Source organism: Chelonia mydas, chromosome 1, assembly GCF_015237465.2.
Source record: "Chelonia mydas isolate rCheMyd1 chromosome 1, rCheMyd1.pri.v2, whole genome shotgun sequence".
In the NCBI taxonomy this organism is placed as follows: domain Eukaryota; kingdom Metazoa; phylum Chordata; order Testudines; family Cheloniidae; genus Chelonia; species Chelonia mydas.
Genome location: NC_057849.1, coordinates 75,011,687 through 75,033,438, shown reverse-complemented (window position 1 = coordinate 75,033,438; position 21,752 = coordinate 75,011,687). Strand labels below are relative to the sequence as shown.

General features: G+C 40.3%; 1 protein-coding gene across 1 annotated transcript in view; it reads left to right on the top strand.

Annotated features, from left to right (window-relative positions):
- The window catches only part of KLHL1 (kelch like family member 1), a 445,797-nt gene that overhangs the window by 119,865 nt on the left and 304,180 nt on the right, over positions 1-21,752 (top strand). The window contains exon 2 of the mRNA XM_037895040.2: positions 7,492-7,674. Coding sequence (XP_037750968.1) covers positions 7,492-7,674 — 183 coding nt within the window. The remainder of the gene's footprint in view (positions 1-7,491; positions 7,675-21,752) is intronic.

Below are 21,752 nucleotides of genomic sequence, written 5' to 3'. Positions count from 1 at the left end.
GACTTAACTATTTTGAGCAATTTTGTATCATCTGCAAATTTTGCCACCTCACTGTTTACTCCTTTTTCCAGATAATTTATGAATATGTTGAATAGGACTGGGCCCAGTACAGACCCTTGGGGAACATCGCTATTTACTTCTCTCCATTCTGAAAACTGACCATTTATTCCTTCCCTTTGTTTCCTATCTTTTAACCAGTTAACAATCCATGAGAGGACCTTCTTTCTTATCCCATGACAGCTTACTTTGTTTAAGAGCCTTTGGTGAGGGACCTTGTCAAAAGCTTTCTGAAAATCTAGATACACTATATCCACTGGATTCCCCTTGTCCACATGCTTGTTGACCCCCTCAGAGAATTCTAGGAGATTGGTGAGGCATGATTTCCCTTTAGAAAAACCATGTTGACTCTTCCCCAACAAATTACGTTCATCTATGTGTCTGGCAATTTTGTTCTTTAATATAGTTTCAACCAGTTTGCCTAGTACTGAAGTCAGGCTTACCAGCCTTTAATTTTCGGGGTCACCTCTGGAGCCCTTTTAAAAAATTGGCATCACATTAGCTATCCTCCAGTCATTTGGTACAGAAGCTCATTAAAATGATAGGTTACATACTACAGTTAGTAGTTCTGCAATTTCACATTTGGGTTCCTTCAGAACTCTTGGGTGAATACCATCTGGTCCTGCTGACTTATTACTGTTTAATTTATCAATTTGTTCCAAAACTTCCTCTAATGATACCTCAATCTGTGACAGTTCCTCAGATTTGTCACCTAAAAAGAATAATTCGGGTCTGGGCATCTCCTTCACACCCTCAACTCTGAAAACAGATGTAAAGAAATAATTTAGTTCCTCCGCAATGGCCTTATCATCCTTGAATGCTCCTTTAGCATCTTGATGGTCCAGTGACCCCACTGTTTGATCAGGACCTGCTGTGGGCTTTGTGCTGACTGCCCCTTTTTAGGGGGACTGGTAAGGAATTTTTCCCACACCACCAGATTACCTTAGGTGGAGTGGTTTTTGTTGTTGTTGGGTTTTTTTGCCTTCCTCACAGTGGGTTGGGGAGGGCTTTGTTGATGTGGGGCGTGAAGGGAGTTAGGCTAATATGGCACAACTCATTAAGTAAGTGTGGGGCAGATAGCCAGTGGAGGTACTCCGTAGGGAAGGTATACAGTGACCGGATAGATGGCTTGGTAAATGACTTAAAAATGAGGTGTCAGTTAAAATAACAGAATGTGGAGGAGGGTGGTTTGGGGATCCTATGACCGTTACAGCATGGACCCAACTCCCTTTTCTTGTATCCCACCTAAATCCTCCTACAAGGGAATGTGGATGATAAGGTCTCAGCAATGGATTGGCTATGGAACCTGGATGGAAAAAGAGTGGGGGCTGATGGAAGTCCCCCAGGTAGTTATTGAATGAACATGGGGTTACCTGGACTGTACACCTCTATCTGCTGTGCAGTCCCAGACATCTAATAATAAATTACAGCCTGATTAAAACCATATCAAGTGTCTCCTGTCCTTTCAGAATAGCTGGACAATCAGGTATATTTTGAATAGGTATTTGGATGCTATAATGCTTGAATGGTGCCTTCTGGTGACTAAGAAATGAGTTCGGTTACAAGTAGTTTGAGCCCCAAATTAGTCCCTGGACAAAATTCTATTTTCAATGATACATTATACAGATTTAGCTCTAGGAAAGGAACAGATGATTTGTGCAACCAGTGAGCTTAAAAAATAGATCTACACTTGACTTCATTTGCATGTGTGTGTGTGTGTGTGTGTGTTTAAAAAATTGTGAAAAAAAATCATTGAAATAGATAACAAAAATGTAACACAATCTTTGAACTGCAAATAAGTATTGATATAACTTTCCAGAGAGGAAAATTCAAAGTACTTCACTTTTATTTAGCACTCTGGATAACTTAGTTGTGATTAAAAAATTGAAGACAATAATCTGTTTAAACTGCTGGTGAGGCTTATAGTTACACCTTTGATTGCTGGTGGCAGACTGGAAACCAAACCTTTGATTAGAAACAAAACCACAATCCTTCTGTTACTGTAAGCAAGAGTTTAGAAGCACTATAAAATTCTTTCTCTCTTCAATTTTAACAGTTGATCACTGATATAGGTGATGACTCTTGACAGACTATTTTAGATTAGAAACAGCAATCCCACAGATTAATGAACACAAAGCACACAATAAACACTGGTTAGGGAAAAAATTATGTGAAGTTTTTTTTTGTCTGTGCTTGTAGAATATTTCTTGTGTTCTATAAAATATTTATTATAAATACTTGAAGTATAACATATTTTATACTAAATGAAACAGGTGGCAGATAATTGGATTTCTGGATGGCTGATCCCTTTATAAATTGAAAAAAGTTAAATACAAGAGGGCAAATTGTGTGTTCCAATAACAATGAAATCCTCTGATGTATCCCAGTTTAAGAGTTTCTCATTTAAGGCCTGGACTTCAGTGGTTGAAGGGAAAAGTGCATTCAAATTAGGTAGATAGAATAGACAATAATCATAGATATCTGTGTAAAGTGGTCGCATTTTACATTCTTCCTTTTCTATGGCTCTATCGCTATAAAATCTGAGCACCTATTTTGCAGAGGTGTAAATGTCTACGCAAGGTGCCAGGCAGTGGAGTGTCCGACCCTACCAATACACATCACATTTTACTTCAAATTTCTTTCTCTTCTGTTCATTTTGAGCCTTTGTGAGTCATACATTTCAAATGCTATTGTTTGCTATTTGTGTATTTGGGGCTCAGCAACTCAAGGGTTGCAGCGTCTCCATGTAATTGTTCAGTTTTCCCCGAGAGAGAGAGAGAAAGAGAGAACCAGTGAGTGGTGACAACATAGCCCTCCGCTTCCCTCCATATCCTCTGGGCACCTCTCTCCAGTCACTTTCCTATTGCCTTTGTTTTAGCTCCACCCTACTATCAGTCTTTTCACTAAGTACATCTACGGCAGGGGTGGCCAACCTGTGCCTGAGAAGGAGCCAGAATTTGCCAGTGTACAGTGCCGAAGAGCCACAGTAATATGTCAGCAGCCCCCATCTGCTCCCATGCCCTGCCTGCCAGCCGCCCTGCCCATCAGCGCCTTCCCTCCCACCCTGTGCCTCACACAGCATTCAGGAGGCTCTGGGGGGTAAGGAGAAGAGTGAGGGAGTGGCAGGCTTGGGGAAGGGGGCAGGAAGAGGCAGGGCCTTGGGGGAAGGGGTGAAGTGGGGGCAAGGCCTGTGGCAGAGGCAGGGGTTGAACAGTGAGCATTGGAAAGTTGGCACCTGTAGCTCCAGCCCCGGAGTTGGTGTCTATGCAAGGAGCTGTTGATTAATCATAGTTAACTCACACAATAAACTCAAAAATTAATAGTGATTAAAAATTAATTGAGATTAATCACAGTTTAAATCACATTGTTAAACAATAGAGTACCAACTGAAATTTATTCAATATTTTTGGATGTTTTTGTACATTTTCAAATATATTGATTTCAATTACAAAACAGAATAAAAGTGTACACTTCTCACTTTATATTATTACTTTTTGTTATAAATACGTGCGCTGTAAGAGTGATAAACAAAAGAAATAGTATTTTTCAATTCACTTCATACAAGTACTGTAGTTCAATCTCTTTATCGTGAAAGAGCAACTTACAAATGTAGATTTGTTTTTCTCACATAACTGCACTAAAAACAAAACAGTGCAAAACTTTAGCGCCTACAAGTCCACTCAGTCCTACTTCTCGTTCAGCCAATCGCTAAAACAAAAAAGCTTGTTTACATTTGCGGGAGATAATGCTGCCAACTTCTTATTTACAATGTCACCAGAAAGGAAGAACAGGCGTTCGCATGGGACTTTTGTAGCAAGCATTGCAAGGTATTTACGGGCCAGATATGCTAAACATTCATATGCCCCTTCATGCTTCCACCACCATTCCAGAGGATGTGCTTCCTTGCTGATGACGCTCCTTAAAGCAATAATGAGTTAATTCCATTTGTGACTGAACTTCTTGGGGGAGAATTGTATGTCTTCTGCTCTGTTTTACCCACATTCTGCCATGTATTTCATATTATAGCAGTCTCGGATGATGACTCAGCACATGTTCATTTTAAGAACACTTTTGCTGCAGATTTGGCAAAACGCAAAAAAGGTACCAATGTGAGATTTCTAAAGATAGCTATAGCACTTGACCCAAGGTTTAAGACTCTGAAGTGCCTTCCAAAATCTGAGAGGGATGGGGTGTGGAGCATGCTTTCAGAAGTCTTAAAAGAGCAACATTCAGATGTGGAAACTATCGAACCTGAACCACCAAAAAAGAAAATCAACCTTCTACTGGTGGCATCTGACTCAAATGATGAAAATGAACATGCATCGGTCCACACTACTTTGGATTGTTATCGAGCAGAACCTGCCATCAGCATGGACTCATGTCCTCTGGAATGGTGGTTGAAGCATGAGGGGACATATGAATCTTTAGCGCATCTGGCATGCAAGTATCTTGCAATGTCAGCTACAACAGTGCCACGAGAACACCTGTTCTCACTTTCAGGTGATATAGTGAAGAAGAAGCGGGCAGCATCATCTCCTGAAAATGTAAACAAACTTGTTTGTCTGAGTGATTGGCTAGAACAAGAAATAGTACTGAGTGGACTTGTAGGCTCTTATTTTTTGTACATAATTCTACATTTGTAAGTTCAACCTTCATGATAAAAAAATTGCACTACAGTACTTGTAATGGGGGAACTGTAAAATACTATTTCTTTTGTTTTTTACATTGCAAATATTTTGTCATCAAAAATAAATATAAAGTGAGGAGTGTACGCTTTGTATTCTGTGTTATAATTAAAATCAATATATTTGCAAATGTAGAAAACATCCAAAATATTTATATAAATATTGTTTAACAGTGTGATTAATTGCACAATTAATTTTTTTTAATCACACGATTCATCACGATTTTTTAAAATCACACAATCACAAATAATTTTTAATCGCTTGACACCGCTAATATAATATGGTAATTTAATAGGGACAATTGCACAAAGCTGAAAACAGTTATGAGCAAAATCAGTTGGGAGGAAGGATTTGATCAGAAAAGTGTGAATGATAATTGGGAATCATTTGAAAACACCTTACCTGATACCCAGAAATATACTGAGACTTTTAATGGTGTGTTTGCAATGGTACTAAGAAGGCTGACATTTTTGTATACCAAACTCAGAACCTTTCTGAAAACTATTTAATGTTAGGCAGTGTGACAGGATCATATTAATGCCTTTGACTCTTCGGGCCTATATATTCCATCTAAGTTAATACAACAACAGGGCTGCAGCTCCACTCAACCATATCCTGTCTCATACTCCACATCATGTGGGTTCTCTGCATTCATTAATTTTTTCAGAGTAACAGCCGTGTTAGTCTGTATTCGCAAAAAGAAAAGGAGTACTTGTGGCACCTTAGAGACTAACCAATTTATTTGAGCATAAGCTGTAGCTCACGAAAGCTTATGCTCAGATAAATTGGTTAGTCTCTAAGGTGCCACAAGTACTCATTTTCTTTTTTCATTATTTTTTGTATGCTTTCTCTTTTTCGAGGTTGGGTACAACAAAATTAAATAGGTAGTACATTATAAATTGATTCATTGAGTAATACGTTCAATAAAGTTCTGTCGGTTCTTATTTTATATCAAGAAGTATAATTGGTTTACGTTCATATATATTGTTAAACTTGGCACGGTGTGGCTCAGCAGGGGAAGTGCAGAGGTGACTGTGTCTGTGCTCTGTAACCTAGAATCGTCTGCAGGCCGCCCTGAATTATACTTGCTGCCAACCACTTCAAGGGGACGCCATGACATCCAAGAATCAGTGTGGAATAGGGATGTTTTCCTAGTCTTGCCCTCTTTTACCTGGCAATAACAGCAGGATATAGTAGTGGAATAGCTTTGGTTACAGACCAGATTTAGAATCTGAAAATATAAAATCTTTGGTAAGTGTATATCGAAAAAAACAGAAATAGTTACTATAACTATTTTATACATTTAAAGAGAAATTGCAACCAGAGACAAGTAAACATTCTTGATTTTTTTAAATTATTTATAGCATCTGTTTTTCCTGCTTTAACATATAATTGTGAAATTACTTTATTGACTTCAGTGGGAATTTTGCCTGTGTTGGGTATGCATAGTTAGGCCCTGTGTATGGTGCTGTGGAACTGTCAATAATGTCACTGGAATATTCTTGTTACTGGATTCAACTTTTGCTTTGAAAAGGCTGTATCATGGTTATCAATGATCAATAATCACCATATGTTATCTTTAGCATTTTCATTTTGGTAGAATATTTATACATTGTGATTGCTTTTTATTTATTGAGCATATCTTTGATATATTGGGCTAAATTCTGCCCTCAGTTACTCTGATACCATCCTGTTGATTTAGATGATTTGCATAGGTTTGGTTGAGCGGAAGAATTTGATGAAATTTATGTGAAAGACATCATTTTTAACACCACTAGATATGAAAAAACCCACAGTTTTAATTTGAAGTACTAGCACAAAATGTTTGTAAAAGGAGAGGATTGTTTTTGTACCAATACTTCCGTTTTGCTCAAGGAATGACTGGGAGCACATACTCACGTGAAAGATCAATAATTCTGATGGCAGATATTTTTACTTTTAGCAAAGGGCTTGTACTCAGATCTGAAACTCTTCAAGCTTTGGAATCCAAGGTTTTGCATCTTCACAGGCATTTTACATCTATTCCTAATCTCTAAGACCCGCTTTCTGAATTTTGGTATCCCAAATAGCTTACCACAATGGGCTAAATTAAGGATAGCATCATTAACTATTTGTTAAAGTTCTGGCTCAGTGTTGGATCTTTATTACCACACTAAGGGCCCAATCCTATTTCCAGTGAAGTCAGTTTTGTCTTCTGAAGTGGATCATAACAATTTTAAGATTTAAAGGTCTGAACTAGACTAGGCATACTTATAACAAGTATAGAGATGTTCTATTTCTTAATTTCTCCTGTGAAAGCTCACTTTTCCATGTATTCTGTTGCAAAAAATTCTGTATAAATAGCAACTTATAAAGTTTTGTAAATAATAAGAATCCAGAGTGCAAAAACAGTAACAAAATAATGAAAGTTGATTTTTCAATAACCTAGGGACCGTATTCTACAATGAACATTAGCCTAAGTACGTTAAACTCTTTTTATTCTTTGACTTTTACAGATTTAATAATATTTTATTTTAGCTGAAAGAAATTACTGTATATACTTTTTCAGTGTCCCAGAAACTAAACTAAACTAAACCACTGTTACATAATGAGTTGGTTCTTTAAACTGAAAAAAATATTTTGCTATCTTGTGTTTCCAGTGATGATAGGAAAAGATGTATTGATTTCTCTCTATCACCCTCTAAAGGTCTTTGATTAAGACTAGACAATTGGTGGCATTTCAACACTGCCTTTCTTTTGTGTTTCACAGGTTGTCAGCAGTCGGCCATCCCCTGACACCTCAATGTGATGTGGACTCCAGTAGCTCTGAGGAGTTCTATCAGGCAGTACACCATGCTGAACAAACCTTCAGAAAGATGGAAAGCTACTTGAAGCAACAGCAACTCTGTGATGTTATCCTGATTGCTGGGAACCGTAGGATACCTGCACATAGGTAGGGCATAAAAACGTGGTGTTGAAACAATTAAAATAAACATCCGGATTATCTATCAACCTGCACCTTGAAAAGTCACTTATGCATGTGAAAAGTGGATGCAAAACTACCATTCTGATTTGAGTGTTTTACATCCACATAAAACCAAGTTTGCTCAAGTGAGGACGTTCACAGAATTCAATACCTGCAGATCAGTCCTACGGGTGTCTTTCCCCCAGTATGTAAAATTTATGCTTATGATTAGTTATGACAGATTTATAAATTTAAAAACAATTAGTTAAATCAAAATATGCACGTAAAGGAATATTTCTCAATACTGCCCTTCCCCTAAACTGTTAACCTGCATAGGCAGAAAATATGCATTAAAACTAAAAATGTTACTAACTCATTTTAATCATAATTATGCATGCAAATGTATATTGCCATTACAACTTGTAAAAAAATACCAAGCTAAATGCATTGCAAAGGGTCATCTTGGTATGAGGCAGCAGACCTACATGATGCTTTTCTTAGGTTATGGCTTTCATTTACACCTGAAACTACTCCCTCTTCATTGAGGACCTGATTTCAGAAATGACCTCTGGTTTTATGACAGTAAAATGGCTCTCAAAGTGGGGGGGGGGGGAATACTGGGCATGAGACCCCTCTGAAAAGCAGACCCTAGTGCAGGGGTTCTCAAACTTCATTGCACTGCAACCCCCTTCTGACAACAAAAAAATACTATACAACCCCAGGAGGGGGGAACCAAAGCCTGAGCCCATCCAAGCCTCCCCGCCTTGGGTAGAGGGCCAAAGCTGAAGCCTGAGCCCCGCTGCCTAGGACTGAAGCCCAAGGGCTTCAACTTCAGCCTCAGGTGGTGGGGCTCAATCTTTTGCTTTGGCCATTGGCCCCCGCAAGTCTGATGCCAGCTCTGGTGATCCCATTAAAATGGGGTCATGATCCACTTTGGGATCTCCACCCACAGTTTGAGAGCCACTGCCCTAGTGTATTTCTGTATTCAGCCATTTATTCAGACTGTAATCAACCTGTGGTATTTGTGGGCCATTGCAAGGAATGCCTCATCACTTTAAACTGACATAGGCAGTGCCTAGAGGTCCAGGTTGTGCGGAGTGGCCATGCACTGGTGTCATTGTCTCCTTTGCAGTGTAAAAAAGCTGTGAATTATACTACTCATACTGAGAAAAATGCAAGAGCCATGCAAGGGATATGCAAGACTGGGAAAGTCAGAGCAATGATTGTCAATGTATTAAGGAAAAAAAATTCTTTCCATTTAGGTTTTTATTTTACCACCGTAACCATATTATCTGAGTAAATGAGATGCTGAACAAATGCAAGGCACTAAGATGCAAGGTACCTATCTATGATGATACAGAAATATACTCTCCATTTAGGTCCCCATCAGGAATTGTGGAAGTGGCCCAGAACTCTCCATCCCCTGCTCAGTGCTTTTTCACCTTTCTATGCCCCTGCTTCAGTCTCCTCTTAAAATCTGGTTCCTGTTCTTCTAACCTTCAATATCTGCACAAGCCCATTTGCCAGTTGCAAGCAAACTCCTCAGAAATTTTATCTAGTGAACTGACAATCCCACTGTCTCTCATTATCCTTCCTGTTAACTGGCTCAACTCCAGCATTCCCGCCACCACTTTATACGCCCACCAGACATCCTGAGCGGATGTGGGTATGGTAGTGTTTAGACATAGCTGGGTTGTCCAGACTCATTTCACATGTAGGTGCGAGTTCCACATGGGGAGAGGAGGATCATAGATGAATCTTCACATCTCCTCTGTGTACTGGATTCAGTCCTTTGGGATGGGCTCATACATAGATCCTGACACAGAAGAATACTTAAGGACTGGTTATCATTTACACTAAGGGCCCACTAATTTACACCCACCTTAAAACCCCTTTTCACTATCATCAGTGTAAAAGGGTTTTAGAGCAAATGAGAATTAGGCCCTTAATCCTTTACGGCTATTACTTTTCTAAAAGTTAGTCGGTTTGTGCCTAACTGTCCACCTTTCACACATGGCTAAGATGGGTGGGAAACAATCTCTTCTAGGACTTAACTCACATTATTAAATTGGATTAAACAACAAAAAAGTATATTAGGTACATGTACTGTATTTTCTCATTTTTTTGTCATGATATAAGTTGAATAGTTTAAGGTATATCTGTGATCCAAGTCACCCTGTATTCACATCCCACACACTACTGCAATAATTTTGTACAGAATATGCCTTGTGAGGTATCATTTGAAAACTGATAACACCCTGGTCAATAATATCATTGTAAAATATATGTAGCAATGCTGCATGAAAAAGTACGGCTGCTCACTAGTACTGTGTTTTAAAGTCTGTGTCCTAAAAGGTCTTTAAATCAGACATGTCAGAAGGAGTTGATAAACAGGTTTTCTCTAGACAAAGGAAGGAGGCGGATACCTCAGACCAGGAGTGGTCCCTTTTCAATATACCAGCATTTCTGAAACTGGGGGCCCGCAGCCCCTGCTGATCAACTCCTCCCCCATCCCTCCCTCTTCCCCCTCCCTCCCAGGGACTCCCTTAGCTGTTCCCTGGCCTGAAGGAGGCCCTGGGAGGGAGGGGGAAGAGTGGGGAACCTGGGATCACAACACTCCTGGAAGCGGCCAGCCCGTCCCTGTGGCCTGGGGGTCTCCATGCGCTGCCCGTGGCCTGAACGTCGACTCCACAGCTGCCATGGGCCGGGAATTGTGGGCAATGGGAGCTGCAGGGGCAGTGCCTACAGGCAGGGGCAGCATTCGGAGATCCCCTGGCCCCCTGCCTAGGAGCCACTGCCAGAGGTATGTGCCAATCGTTTTCGGGAGCCACCTGACATAAGAGCTGCCCATAGGGGAAGGGGAAATGGCTGAGCGGGGGGTGTTTGGGGATCCCCAAAAATTTAAATCAAAACAGGGGCCCTCAGGTTGCTAAAGTTTGAGAACTACTGCAAGAGAGTATTCCTTTGTATCGGAGGTTGCATCAGGAAGAGATCATTTGCATAGTAGCAACTACCAGTAGAGGGGAGAATCCAGCATGGAGCCTTATCTTTCAGACCTCCTGGGTCCTTAACTCATCATGAACTAATGAACTATATTTGGGGTACCCTTCAGAACAATACATTTCAAAAGTTTACAGAACTATAAAGAGAAGGGGAGCAAACCCCTAAATTATCCTTCATTTTAAGTAGACAAAGGAAGCAATTTGATTTTAGCGATGGGTCCTAGCAAGGCCAGCCAGTAAAAGGAGACTGTGAGTGAGAGAAAAAAAACATCCTGAACAAAGACTGTCTTGCTAAATTAAGTTTTAGACTTTTAGATGAGTGTTTTCACTTTCACTTGCTGATAACCATGTCTGCCTTTATTTTATTTTACTTGGTATCACTTAATCCATTTTTTTTTGTTAATAAACTTGTTTTGCTTTCATTATATATCATCTGTGCTGGATAAATTCAGTAAAGTGTGTGCTTCTAGTATTGGAATATTGGAATATTATTGTACTGTCTCTGTAGAGGCAGGAAACCTAATACATTTCTGTTAGGGTCCTGTGAGAGTGACTGGACCCTGCAGGGAGGGCACATTCAGGGCGGGATGGGTGCTAACGTCTGCCTTCAAGGAGTATCCAAGTTGGGCAAAACCAGGGTGAGGCTTGAGGGCTGCTGTAAGGCTGTTGGGTTTGGAGCTCTGAACCAACTGCACAGTCACAAAACACCTAGGGTTACAATGCAGGTGTTGACTGAGCCCCTTACTGGCCTGAGTGAACCCCAAATGTCACAACATCCAGTGCATTTTCTTGCCAATTTTAAATGCCTCAATAGATGACAAAGAAGGCTTGACAGAGCAGTCTTGTCACTAGAAGGTCTTTAGTTAGTTCAGTGCCATCTTTCTACTTGTTTTTATTTTGAAGACAGATGTGCATATTTGTATTCATACTTGCCAGTGGTAAATTTGATTTCACATGTGTCATCCCAATTCTACAGCATATCTAAATCCCTTTGGAACTGGGAAAGTACTCTAATAAATATAAGATTGACCATGAAATAAAAACCAAAGCTTGTTTAGATTTACCAGGAAAGCTTCAGACAACCTTGTGTATCATTTCTGGCTTCTCAGTTGTGTGCAGTCAAAGGACTAAATCTGTTCCTCCTGAAATGAATGGCAAAAACCACTGTTAAATTAAATGGGAACAGGTTCAGGCCTTCAGAAATATTTGAAACCCCTTGTTTTGTTGTACAGGATAACAGTTCAGTGTTTTACAGATGCAGACAATTGCAAACCTCACTTTCTTATAGGTTCACTATACACATTGCCTGACAATACAGTCAACATAGTTGTGCATGCACACACACTCAGGCACACACATTACCTTAGCATACAAACTAAAACCAGCCAAACCACTAGTGATTTGTATGTTAAAATTCTTTTAATACTGGTTCATATGTAAGGTTAGCCGGCTCATTTGTGTATATATGCCTCTAAGAAACAGGCTTGCAGATCATGTTATGTGCTCAGTAACTGCAGAGCTTATAAAGTCTCCAAGCCTGTAGAGTTTATAAATTCCTAAATTGTGGTGTGTACTTCCCTATACCAAATAAAATGACAAACACACTCCTCCCTAAAAAGTCAGTCTGAAATTGTGTTTTAATTATTTTGGATAATTTTATAACAGGTTACAAGTGGCGCCACATGCTGGATATGCTAAGTTGGAAATATACTTTGCAACAAGTTAAAGACATATTCAGAATTATTCGCTGATAAATATTAGGTAAAGCATCAGCGTCACTAACTGAATTCAGATGAAAATAGGTTCTCATAGAAATGCATTACTCCAAATGAAGTGAAGTAGATGTAAAGTAATTATCCTAGCATTGATTTGTTCTTGATCTTTCTGAATCCAACCAGTGGCCACTCTAGAGGATACTTTCTGAATGGTTTTGTGTTTTATTCCTGGTAACATATTTTTCCATCTTGATTATATACTATAGACTCTTTTTGGACATAACTATTCTCTTGGAGGGAAAGCTGTTCCTACTGTCCAGATTCTCCAGTAATAGGCCCTCATGCTGTAAGTGGCTGTCATGTAAGTCTGCCGTAGACTGAGCGTGGCTTCAAGGGCTATTCTTTGGATACTGACTCTCCAAAGAGGAAAAATAAAGAGTCAAAATACAAAATGTTCTCTGCTTGGAGACATAGTTGCCAGATCTCATTCTTGTTATAGCTGCTTTTCACTGCTCTGGTTTCTCAGGCAGCTTTAAATTTCTAACATGCACAGATGCTGTGCTGGATCTGGGCCTGAATATTTTATCTACACCTCCACTAGATGGTGAACATTTTGGCAGTATTTTCTATCCCACCAAAAGTACCTGATGGATTTCCTGATGGATCTGCAGGAGGAGGAGGAGGCAGAGGAAGAGGAGTACCCTGGCACTACAGACTCTCCCTGGTAGATGCTGCTCAATATAATTGGCATAGTCATTGATGCTCCCTACGTAGACCACCACTTCTGGTGCAGGGCCATAAGCACATTGCAAACCCAGGAGAATCTCTGATAGTGTGCCTTCTGTGAGCCTCTCCCCTTTGGTCAGTGCTTCAGTTGCTGGGTGGTGGTGTCTGTAGATGGAGGAGGAAGAGCATGGCAAACGTCTCTCCCTTTTATCATGTTTCTTCTTCCCTCTTGGCTTTGCCTCCCCCCCTTCAGTGTCAGGTGAGCATTACCTCATCGCAGTCCCAAACTGATCAAAGGAAGGAGGGTGACTCACTCGAGAGTCCAACAGATCCTTTTGTTGCTGCCTAGGCCAGCATCCTTTGTTCCTGTGAGGTTGGGATGGGTTTGTCCCATACATCCCATACATGCCTTGATGAGGTGTGAACTGCCTCTCTGCTCTAGGAGTTTTTGCCTGGGCTTATTTTAAGCCATGAAGACACATTTTCATAACTATATAAAAGTCTATATAAAAAAACTATATACAATTTTAACCTATAACATCACTATAACAACAATGCTCAGTGCATCATGAGCCTTCCAAAGACACCCAACATCACAAACTTTGCATTGGATACCACACAATCATTTTAAAAGGATGAACATGGGGGTACTGGGTGTTCCCCCGAGGTACATAGCATCACAGGGGTGGCTTCCATTTTCAGTAGACATGCCCTAAGATACTGATAGTGTGTCAGGTGTACCACGACTAGGAGGCAAGCGCTGAATGCACTTCAGCCCCTAGACCTTGTAAGTGCTAGCTTTGGTTGGTCTGAGTAACCTCTAAGGCTTGTTGCTGAAGTGATGTCTTACTAGTGCTAGTAAGAAAGGGAAAGATTCAGGTACCCTAGGTACAGTGGCTTAAGCAGTTATAACTGAGTGAGACAATAGTAGTTCTTATTTGGGCCCCCTGGTGGTGTTCAGGGACAGTCCAGTCAAGGGTTAGGGCTCATCAGTCCTAGAGTCTGTGCTGCTCTCCCTAGTCCAGATTTCTATTTAAAGCAAATAGGAGCTTGAAGGTTTCCAGGCCAGGCTCAGTTAATGGTATATCTCACTGGGGCCCATCTGCACTGGCTCTCTGCCCAGTCTTCATGCCCCAAACAGACTTGCACCCAGCTGTAATGTCTGGCAGTCATACGCAGCTCCAGATTACAGTTCTGCAGCTTCTGAACTGCCTGCTGTGTACCCAGTTCCTGGGTGTTTCTCTCTGCATCCAGCTTCTCTGTCGCTCTTGGCTTCTAAATATCCACTGGTTCTCCAGAAGTGTCTAGTCATTTCCTGGGTCAGCGTCCTTCTGCTTGGTCAGGAGAAAGGGAAGGGAAGATAATCATAGTTTCCTGCTTAACAGGTTCATCACAATATTATTCAAAACCATTGCAACTTAAGCAAAGCACCAGTTAGCTCCAAGGATAATGAAAAAATCCTGAACCAAATCCTGCAATGGTCTGATGGATCAAGAATAAAATAAAATAAAAAATAATTTTCCCCTTAAATAATCGAGAATGATTGATAAAACTCCAAGCACTTTAGTGCATGTTTCTGAATACCAAATGTGGAAGACAGCCAGTAAATAAGTCTCCTATAATCAATTTTGTTTAAAAGCTGCAAATAAGTTTAAGCAAAATCAATACTAGTGATAAACCTTTTGAATTTGCAATGGAAAGGTCATTAAAAGCTTTAATCATGACTGCTTCGATGCAGTGGCCAGCTCTAAATGCAGATTGAAAAGGGTAAGGCTAGTCATGGTTGTGAAGAAATGACCGAATTGGACTAAGAACAATGCACTCAAACTATACAAAAACATACACAATTAAGGAAATTGGATGAGAATAATTTACAATGAAGATAGGATTCACTAATCCACATTTAAATTCAAATAGGAAGGTCCTTGAAACCAAAAAAAGGAGGGATTACAGTAAAAGAAACAAACTCCTGTAATGCTCAGGGAAGAGGATCAGACCCTCAAGAGTAACTTTGACTTTCATAGTATTTGTGGTAAATATAATCTTCTTGATTAATGGAAATTAATTAAATTGAGGGAAAGTCAAGAACTTTTTTTAAGAAGAGGTGGTTAGTCTTATGTCTCATACTGAATAAAGCTTCCTATTTACATAGCCTTTAATCTTCAAGTCTATCTGAAATTATTTTTCTTTAATCTAAACTTCTATTTACTTTCTATAGTATATCTACAGAACAATATACTTGTGAGTTTTCATATATTAAAGACGTATGTAACTCTTGCAGTGGGGGAAGCTGTGGTGACTGAGTGGTGGAGAAAGGATGGAAGGAAGAACTTGCTGAGTTGAGCTTAAAATGGGAATCTTTGTAGTAGGGCTTGTCAAAAAAAGAAAACTTTATAGTAGGGCTGGTCAGAAATTTTTAATCAATTGTTTTTTAGTGGAAATTGGGTTTTCAATTAAATAAATGTTTTTCATGGAAAATATCTGCTTTCCACAGAAAAATTTGACTCAAAAAAAAATCTGAAAACTGATATATTTTTTTCTTTCCAGACCAAAAGTTTGGGGTTTGCTATGACAAGTTGAAATTTCTCTCTCTCTCTCTCTCTCACACACACACACACACCATTCTGACATGCCTTGTCATTTAATAAAATCACATGCTTATTATCTTTCTGATCACTTTATTTAAAGCTCTTTAGGGCAGACTCTGCCTTTTCCTTTGTATCTGTACAGTGCCCAGCACATTGTGGGTACTACTGTAAATAATAATGAACAAGACAGGGAGCCTCAAGAGAAAAAGATTGTAAAGAAGAGAAGAAAAGGATCTAGCATGGTGAGTGTTCATGAGAGAGAGAGAGAGGAATCCCAAATAATTTGTTAGTACAAGAAACTAAGCAGTAAAGAGAGGAAGGAGGGTTGAAGTATAAGGAGGGAAAGGAAACAGTTCAAGAGAGTATAGACAGGGGCAGAAAGGGGACAGAGAGCACAGGAGGGGCAGAACAATTAAGAAAGCTTTGCCAGCAAGGAGAAACCAACCAGCCAGTCATTCATTCAGGGGAGACTATCTAGGAAGCATATCTGACCAACGAGTTTAAATAATCACAATCTCTGATCTTTGATTTGGACTTGTCATGCCTTCTGTAGAAGGGCAACAATACATGAATAATCTTTCCTGATAGCATTAATTTCCATATTTTCAAAGGGCACTCATCTTCAGCCTCCAAATACAAACTTTCCATTTTGCGTTTGTGCCTCTTAGTGCATGAAAAATCTTGCATCTCTGTATACAAATGGCACTTCTACGTTAAAAATGGGTAGACATACTAATGACTGCCTATCTAATTTATTACTGCATGATTACACATGCAAAAAATATGTCCTAAATTTTAAGACCTGTTCTGAAAAAGTTGGTTCAAAAGCTGTACTTTGATTTAGAATCCAAAGGATTTCAGTGGATGCTGCTTAATGCTCAACACTTTTGAAAATTACATCAGTTACCTAGATACCTAAATGTGGACTTAGAAGCCTAACTCTAGCTACCCATTTTTGAAAATTTCAGCTAGAATATTTATCGTACAACTTTTCTCAGGAAAATTGATATTCAGAAATTGTCTTAACAGGTGGCCAGAGTCTCTCAATATGCTTTGTATGTCTCTGGTCTAAGCTAACTTCAAATCACTTCTTCTTAATTATGATGAATGTAGCCATGGAATCTGTATTAATAGAAAGTGTAGGTAGTAAATATTGCTTTCTTTGGCCACCAAGTATGGGATTTCTGGGATTCTTTTCCATATTTAAGGTCAGGTGTGTGGAATAATAGTCTTAGACTATGCGGGTAGACTCACTTATTCATGTGAAAGAGAGAGGAGCTTCAATTAGTTAGTCTGGTTACTGTCATTGGTAGAAACCAAAAGAGCTCAACATTATCAAGTAGGGACATTAATTTATTATTCTAAACTTTTAAACTCAATTGTCTTCTGTCATTTGAATTAAGAAAGATGATCCACATTTTCAAAAGTAATCAGTCTTTCATAGCTGTGTAAGCAGCACTGCAGAAAGCAGAACTTTATAAACTAGCATAGAAAACTGATATATTCTGACAGGTTTCAGAGTGGGGAGAGTGGTCAGTTTGGATGAGCTATTGCCAGCAGGAGAGTGAGTTTGTGTGTGTGTGTTTGGGGGGGGGGGTGACTAAACCTGGATTTGTGCTGGAAATGGCCCACCTTGATTTTCATGCACGTTGTAAGGAGAGTGGTCACTTTGGATAGGCTATTACCAGCAGGAGAGTGAGTTTGTGTGTGTATGGGGGTGTGGGGGTGAGAAAACCCGTATTTGTGCTGGAAATGGCCCACCTTGATTTTCATGCACGTTGTAAGGAGAGTGGTCACTTTGGATAGGCTATTACCAGCAGGAGAGTGAGTTTGTGTGTGTGGTTTTTGGAGGGGGGTGAGGGGGTGAGAGAACCTGGATTCCTGCAGGAAATGGCCCACCTTGATTATCATACACATTGTGAAGAGAGTGGTCACTTTGGATGGGCTATTACCAGCAAGAGAATGAGTTTGTCTGTGGGGGGGCGGAGGGTGAGAAAACCTGGATTTGTGCTGGAAATGGCCCTTCTTGATGATCACTTTAGATAAGCTATTACCAGCAGGAGAGTGGGGTGGGAGGAGGTATTGTTCCATGGTGTCTGTGTATATAATAATGTCTTCTGCAATTTCCACAGTATGCATCCGATGAAGTGAGCTGTAGCTCACGAAAGCTCATGCTCAAATAAATTGGTTAGTCTCTAAGGTGCCACAAGTACTCCTTTTCTTTTTTTGATATATTCTGCTGGTTTATTATCTGCATTTGGACCCTGTGACAAAGTGCTGGGCAACAGCAGCTGAGCCAGCATTCTTAGTCACTGCAGCTCCAATTAAACACTGCAGAACAGACCTTGTTAAGAAGAGCTTTGCCTAATTAGTGGATGGAGGAGAGCTGGAAGGCTAATTAAGCCATTAGGCAGAAGATTAAAAAAGGCCGGGGCTGGGGGGCGGGTGGATGGAGGAGGAGAGAGGGATTGTTCTTCCCTGTTTGCCTCAGGAGGAGAAGGCTCCCCAAAACCGTAGGAGTAAGACTTTATAGTGTACAAGGATGGTGGGAACCCATGCTGTAAATAAACTGCACCAGGTGTTTTACTAGCATAAAGGTCTCTGGGCTGTTTGTGGACTGGAGCAGAGGCAGGAGCGAGTGGACCCTGCCACAGAGCTCAGAATAGGAAATAGGAAAACACACACAAGCTTTTGGCAGGATAAAGGTGGCAGCCCTTTTTGGAGTAATGTTTTCTTGAAAATAAGTCATGTACAAGCTTTTCACTAAATAGTGATTTGTTATGAGGTCAATAGCAATAACATAAATCCTGAGGGAACTGAGGTTGTTATAAGACTAATTATGTGTGAACCTCAGCAAGCGTGAATGCTTATAATTTTTTTCTGAACATTTGGAGTTTTTTTTTCCACATCCCTTCTTTCTCCTTCTTTCTTTTTCTAGTCCACACCACACCCTTCTTCCTCCTTTCTTCTATCTATCTCAACAAGATTTTTTTCCAGTTGTCTGATGCTACCTTTCCATTTCACAATCCCCTCTTCCAATCTGGACCCTTTATCCAACATGCTGTCCACTGCAACTCATGTCAAGCCTTCTTTCATTTGATAAGATTGCATGTGATGAAATAAAACAAGATAACTTTAAATATATATTATACTTGTATCCATTTAAAGCATTCTACATACATTAGCTAAGAGTCACAATTTTCCTGTGAGTTACAGTTGCATTGGGCTGTATAGTTATATCCTCAAATACCACTAAAATTCAGCCTCATGTGGGAGGAACACATCAGCTGGTAGCAAGAATACAGCAACACTACACAATGTTTTAGGACACACAAAGTACAGAACAACACTTTATTCCTTTGAAACTACAGGAGAAATCTCTCTAGGTGGAGTGTAGTTACTAAGTGGGACTATAACTGTAGTATTTAATACCCTCTTTTAAAAAAGCCAACAACCTCAACTATAATTTATGCTGATGGCTGAAATATCTACCTCTCCACTTCCAGATACGTCTCCTTCTGTCCAAATTGAAATCTCTGCTGTGTTTCTGATTTCTTCTCAGTATGGCCAGAGCAGAGTTCTTTATGTTCCCCCAAGCCCTCATCCCTCCTTCCTTTCTGAGTCACCATGAACAACAATCAGTATCCTCATTGCTCAGGCCCATTACCAGGGCATCATTTTCTACCAAGTGCTCTCATTGGGCCCTCACATCTTCCGCATGCTTAGATCTTGCCTTTACTTCATGCACAACATCTCTGAGATCCAGCCTTTCCTCTTTATCCATACAATAAGAATTCTTCTCTGGGCCTTCATCACCTCATCTGTTGACAATGGCAACCTTTTCTTTTGTGGCCTTGACAAATGTTATTTTGTCTCACTTATCCACTCGACTCAACGCATTCAGCCAGCAAATTGGACTGAAAAATCAACCACAATAAGACTGATATCATAACCTGTAATATTTCCTCACCATCACCAGTATGGATAGAGGATTATGTTCTCAGCAATGTAGAAACATTCACATACTTGGGCAGCAACATCAGCCAGGACAGTGGAACAAGCCAGGACATCCAGAATAAAATCAGTAAAGCCAGGAACCCCTTCAGGAGCTTAAATACAGTCTGGAAATCACCAAAATACAAAACCAAAACCAAACTCAAGATTTATCAGAGCTGCGTACTTTCAACACTACTTTATAATGCAGAATGCTGGGGAATGAGAAAGTATGACATGTCCAAACTGTCTTCATTCCATACAACCTACCTCAGAAAAATCCTCTGTATCTTTTGGCCCAGAACAATCTCAAACCAAGATCTATTGACACAGTGAAACCAAGAGGATCTGAGCACCATCATTGCTAGGCGGCGTTGGTGAGAGATCAGTCATGTGCTTCGGATGGAAACTGATTCCATTACCAGAGTAGCAATAAGATGGACACCTGAAGGCAAGTGAAAATGAGGCTGCCCGAAAACAACATGGTGAAGAGCTGTGGAAGCTGAGCTGAAAAACCTGGGGCACAGCTGGGGAACCATTGAAAGACTTGCCAGAAACAGACAGGAGTGGAGGAGCTTCGTCACTCCCCTAAATGCCAGAGGCATAAGAGGAACATGATGAAGATGATCCACTCACTTGTTGTTTCAGCTGTGTCATCCTCTCTTTGTATGCTTCCACTAGCTCTCATTTCTCCATCACATCAAACGCCAAAGACTACTTTTCACTTTTAAGGCCCTTCAAGGCCTGTCTCCACCTTAACACATCAATATCATAAGTAATAATAGGTAACTCCCACCTCCACTCTGCCAATGATGCTAACCTTGGCTCCCCATTTATTATATTTTCTGATAGCACTTGCTCCCTTGCTGGCCTTTATATATAGGAAAATCTCCCCATAAACATCTGCAAAGCTACCTCATTGTCTTATTTCACATCCCTTCTTAAAACTCTCTCCTGGCATGATGCCTACAAAAAACAAAAACAAACAAAAAAACTCAATTGTGACCACTGTGTACAATAGGTAAACAATGTGCGGAGACCATAGTTTACCACACTTATCATAATTATTCATTTTATCTAGCTGTCTGGTTTTCGACCAGAAAGTCTGATCAAAAAGGGGAACTGACAGTAGTACTGACCAGACACCTAAAGTCTGGTTACTGTGGGAAAGGCACCAGGTTATCACCCCTACTCAGCCCGGGCTGCCTTCTACCTGCGTCGGGCCGCTGCAAGCAAGGAAGCAGGCAAGTCTCCCCCAACCTGGTTGGGGTAGCGGGGAAAGGGGAAGAGCAGTGAGCAATGGGGATAGGAGGAAAGAGGAACAAATGGGGAGCGGGGCCGCAGGGAAGAGACAAGGCAGGGGAGGGGTCTCAGGGGAAGAAGTGGGTCAGAGGCAGGGCCTCAGGGGGGAAGAGATGAGGTTGGGGCACATTCTGGCACCACTGCTGGAGTGTCTGTTTTTTAAGTATTACAAATTGGCAACCCTATTGTTACTTTATGTTGTACTGTCTTTATTGTATTCACCTCTTGTCTTACACTTTAGATTTGAAGCCATTTTGGGCAGGGACTGTATTCTTCGCATTTGTACAGTGTCCAGCACATTTGGGCCATGATCCTTGTTTGGGCATTTAAGCACTATTACAATACAAACCATATATGATAGGTTCTAAATGAGCCCCAGAGGTCAGTACTTCAGTTTTTATCTCATCTGAAAGGCATGTACAGAAGCAGAATGCTAGGTTATTAATGGACTTGGAAAAGTGTTATATATGGTACTAAATCACCTACCCTAGTTCCTACTATACCTGAATGTTCATGGGAGTTCTCCCATCCAAGTACTGACATAGTACAAACTCTTTTTAGCTTGTGGAATATAATGAAATTAAAGTAGAAGGGTGTTTGCTGGAGAGCAGGGAGAAAACCTTTTTTTCAACATCCAATCTACTTTCTTCTGATCTCTGAGGGTAAGTCTGCACAAAACTTTGAACTGAGCAGGACCAAGCCTCCTAGCTTGGGTCAACAGACTTGGGTTAGCGGGGCTC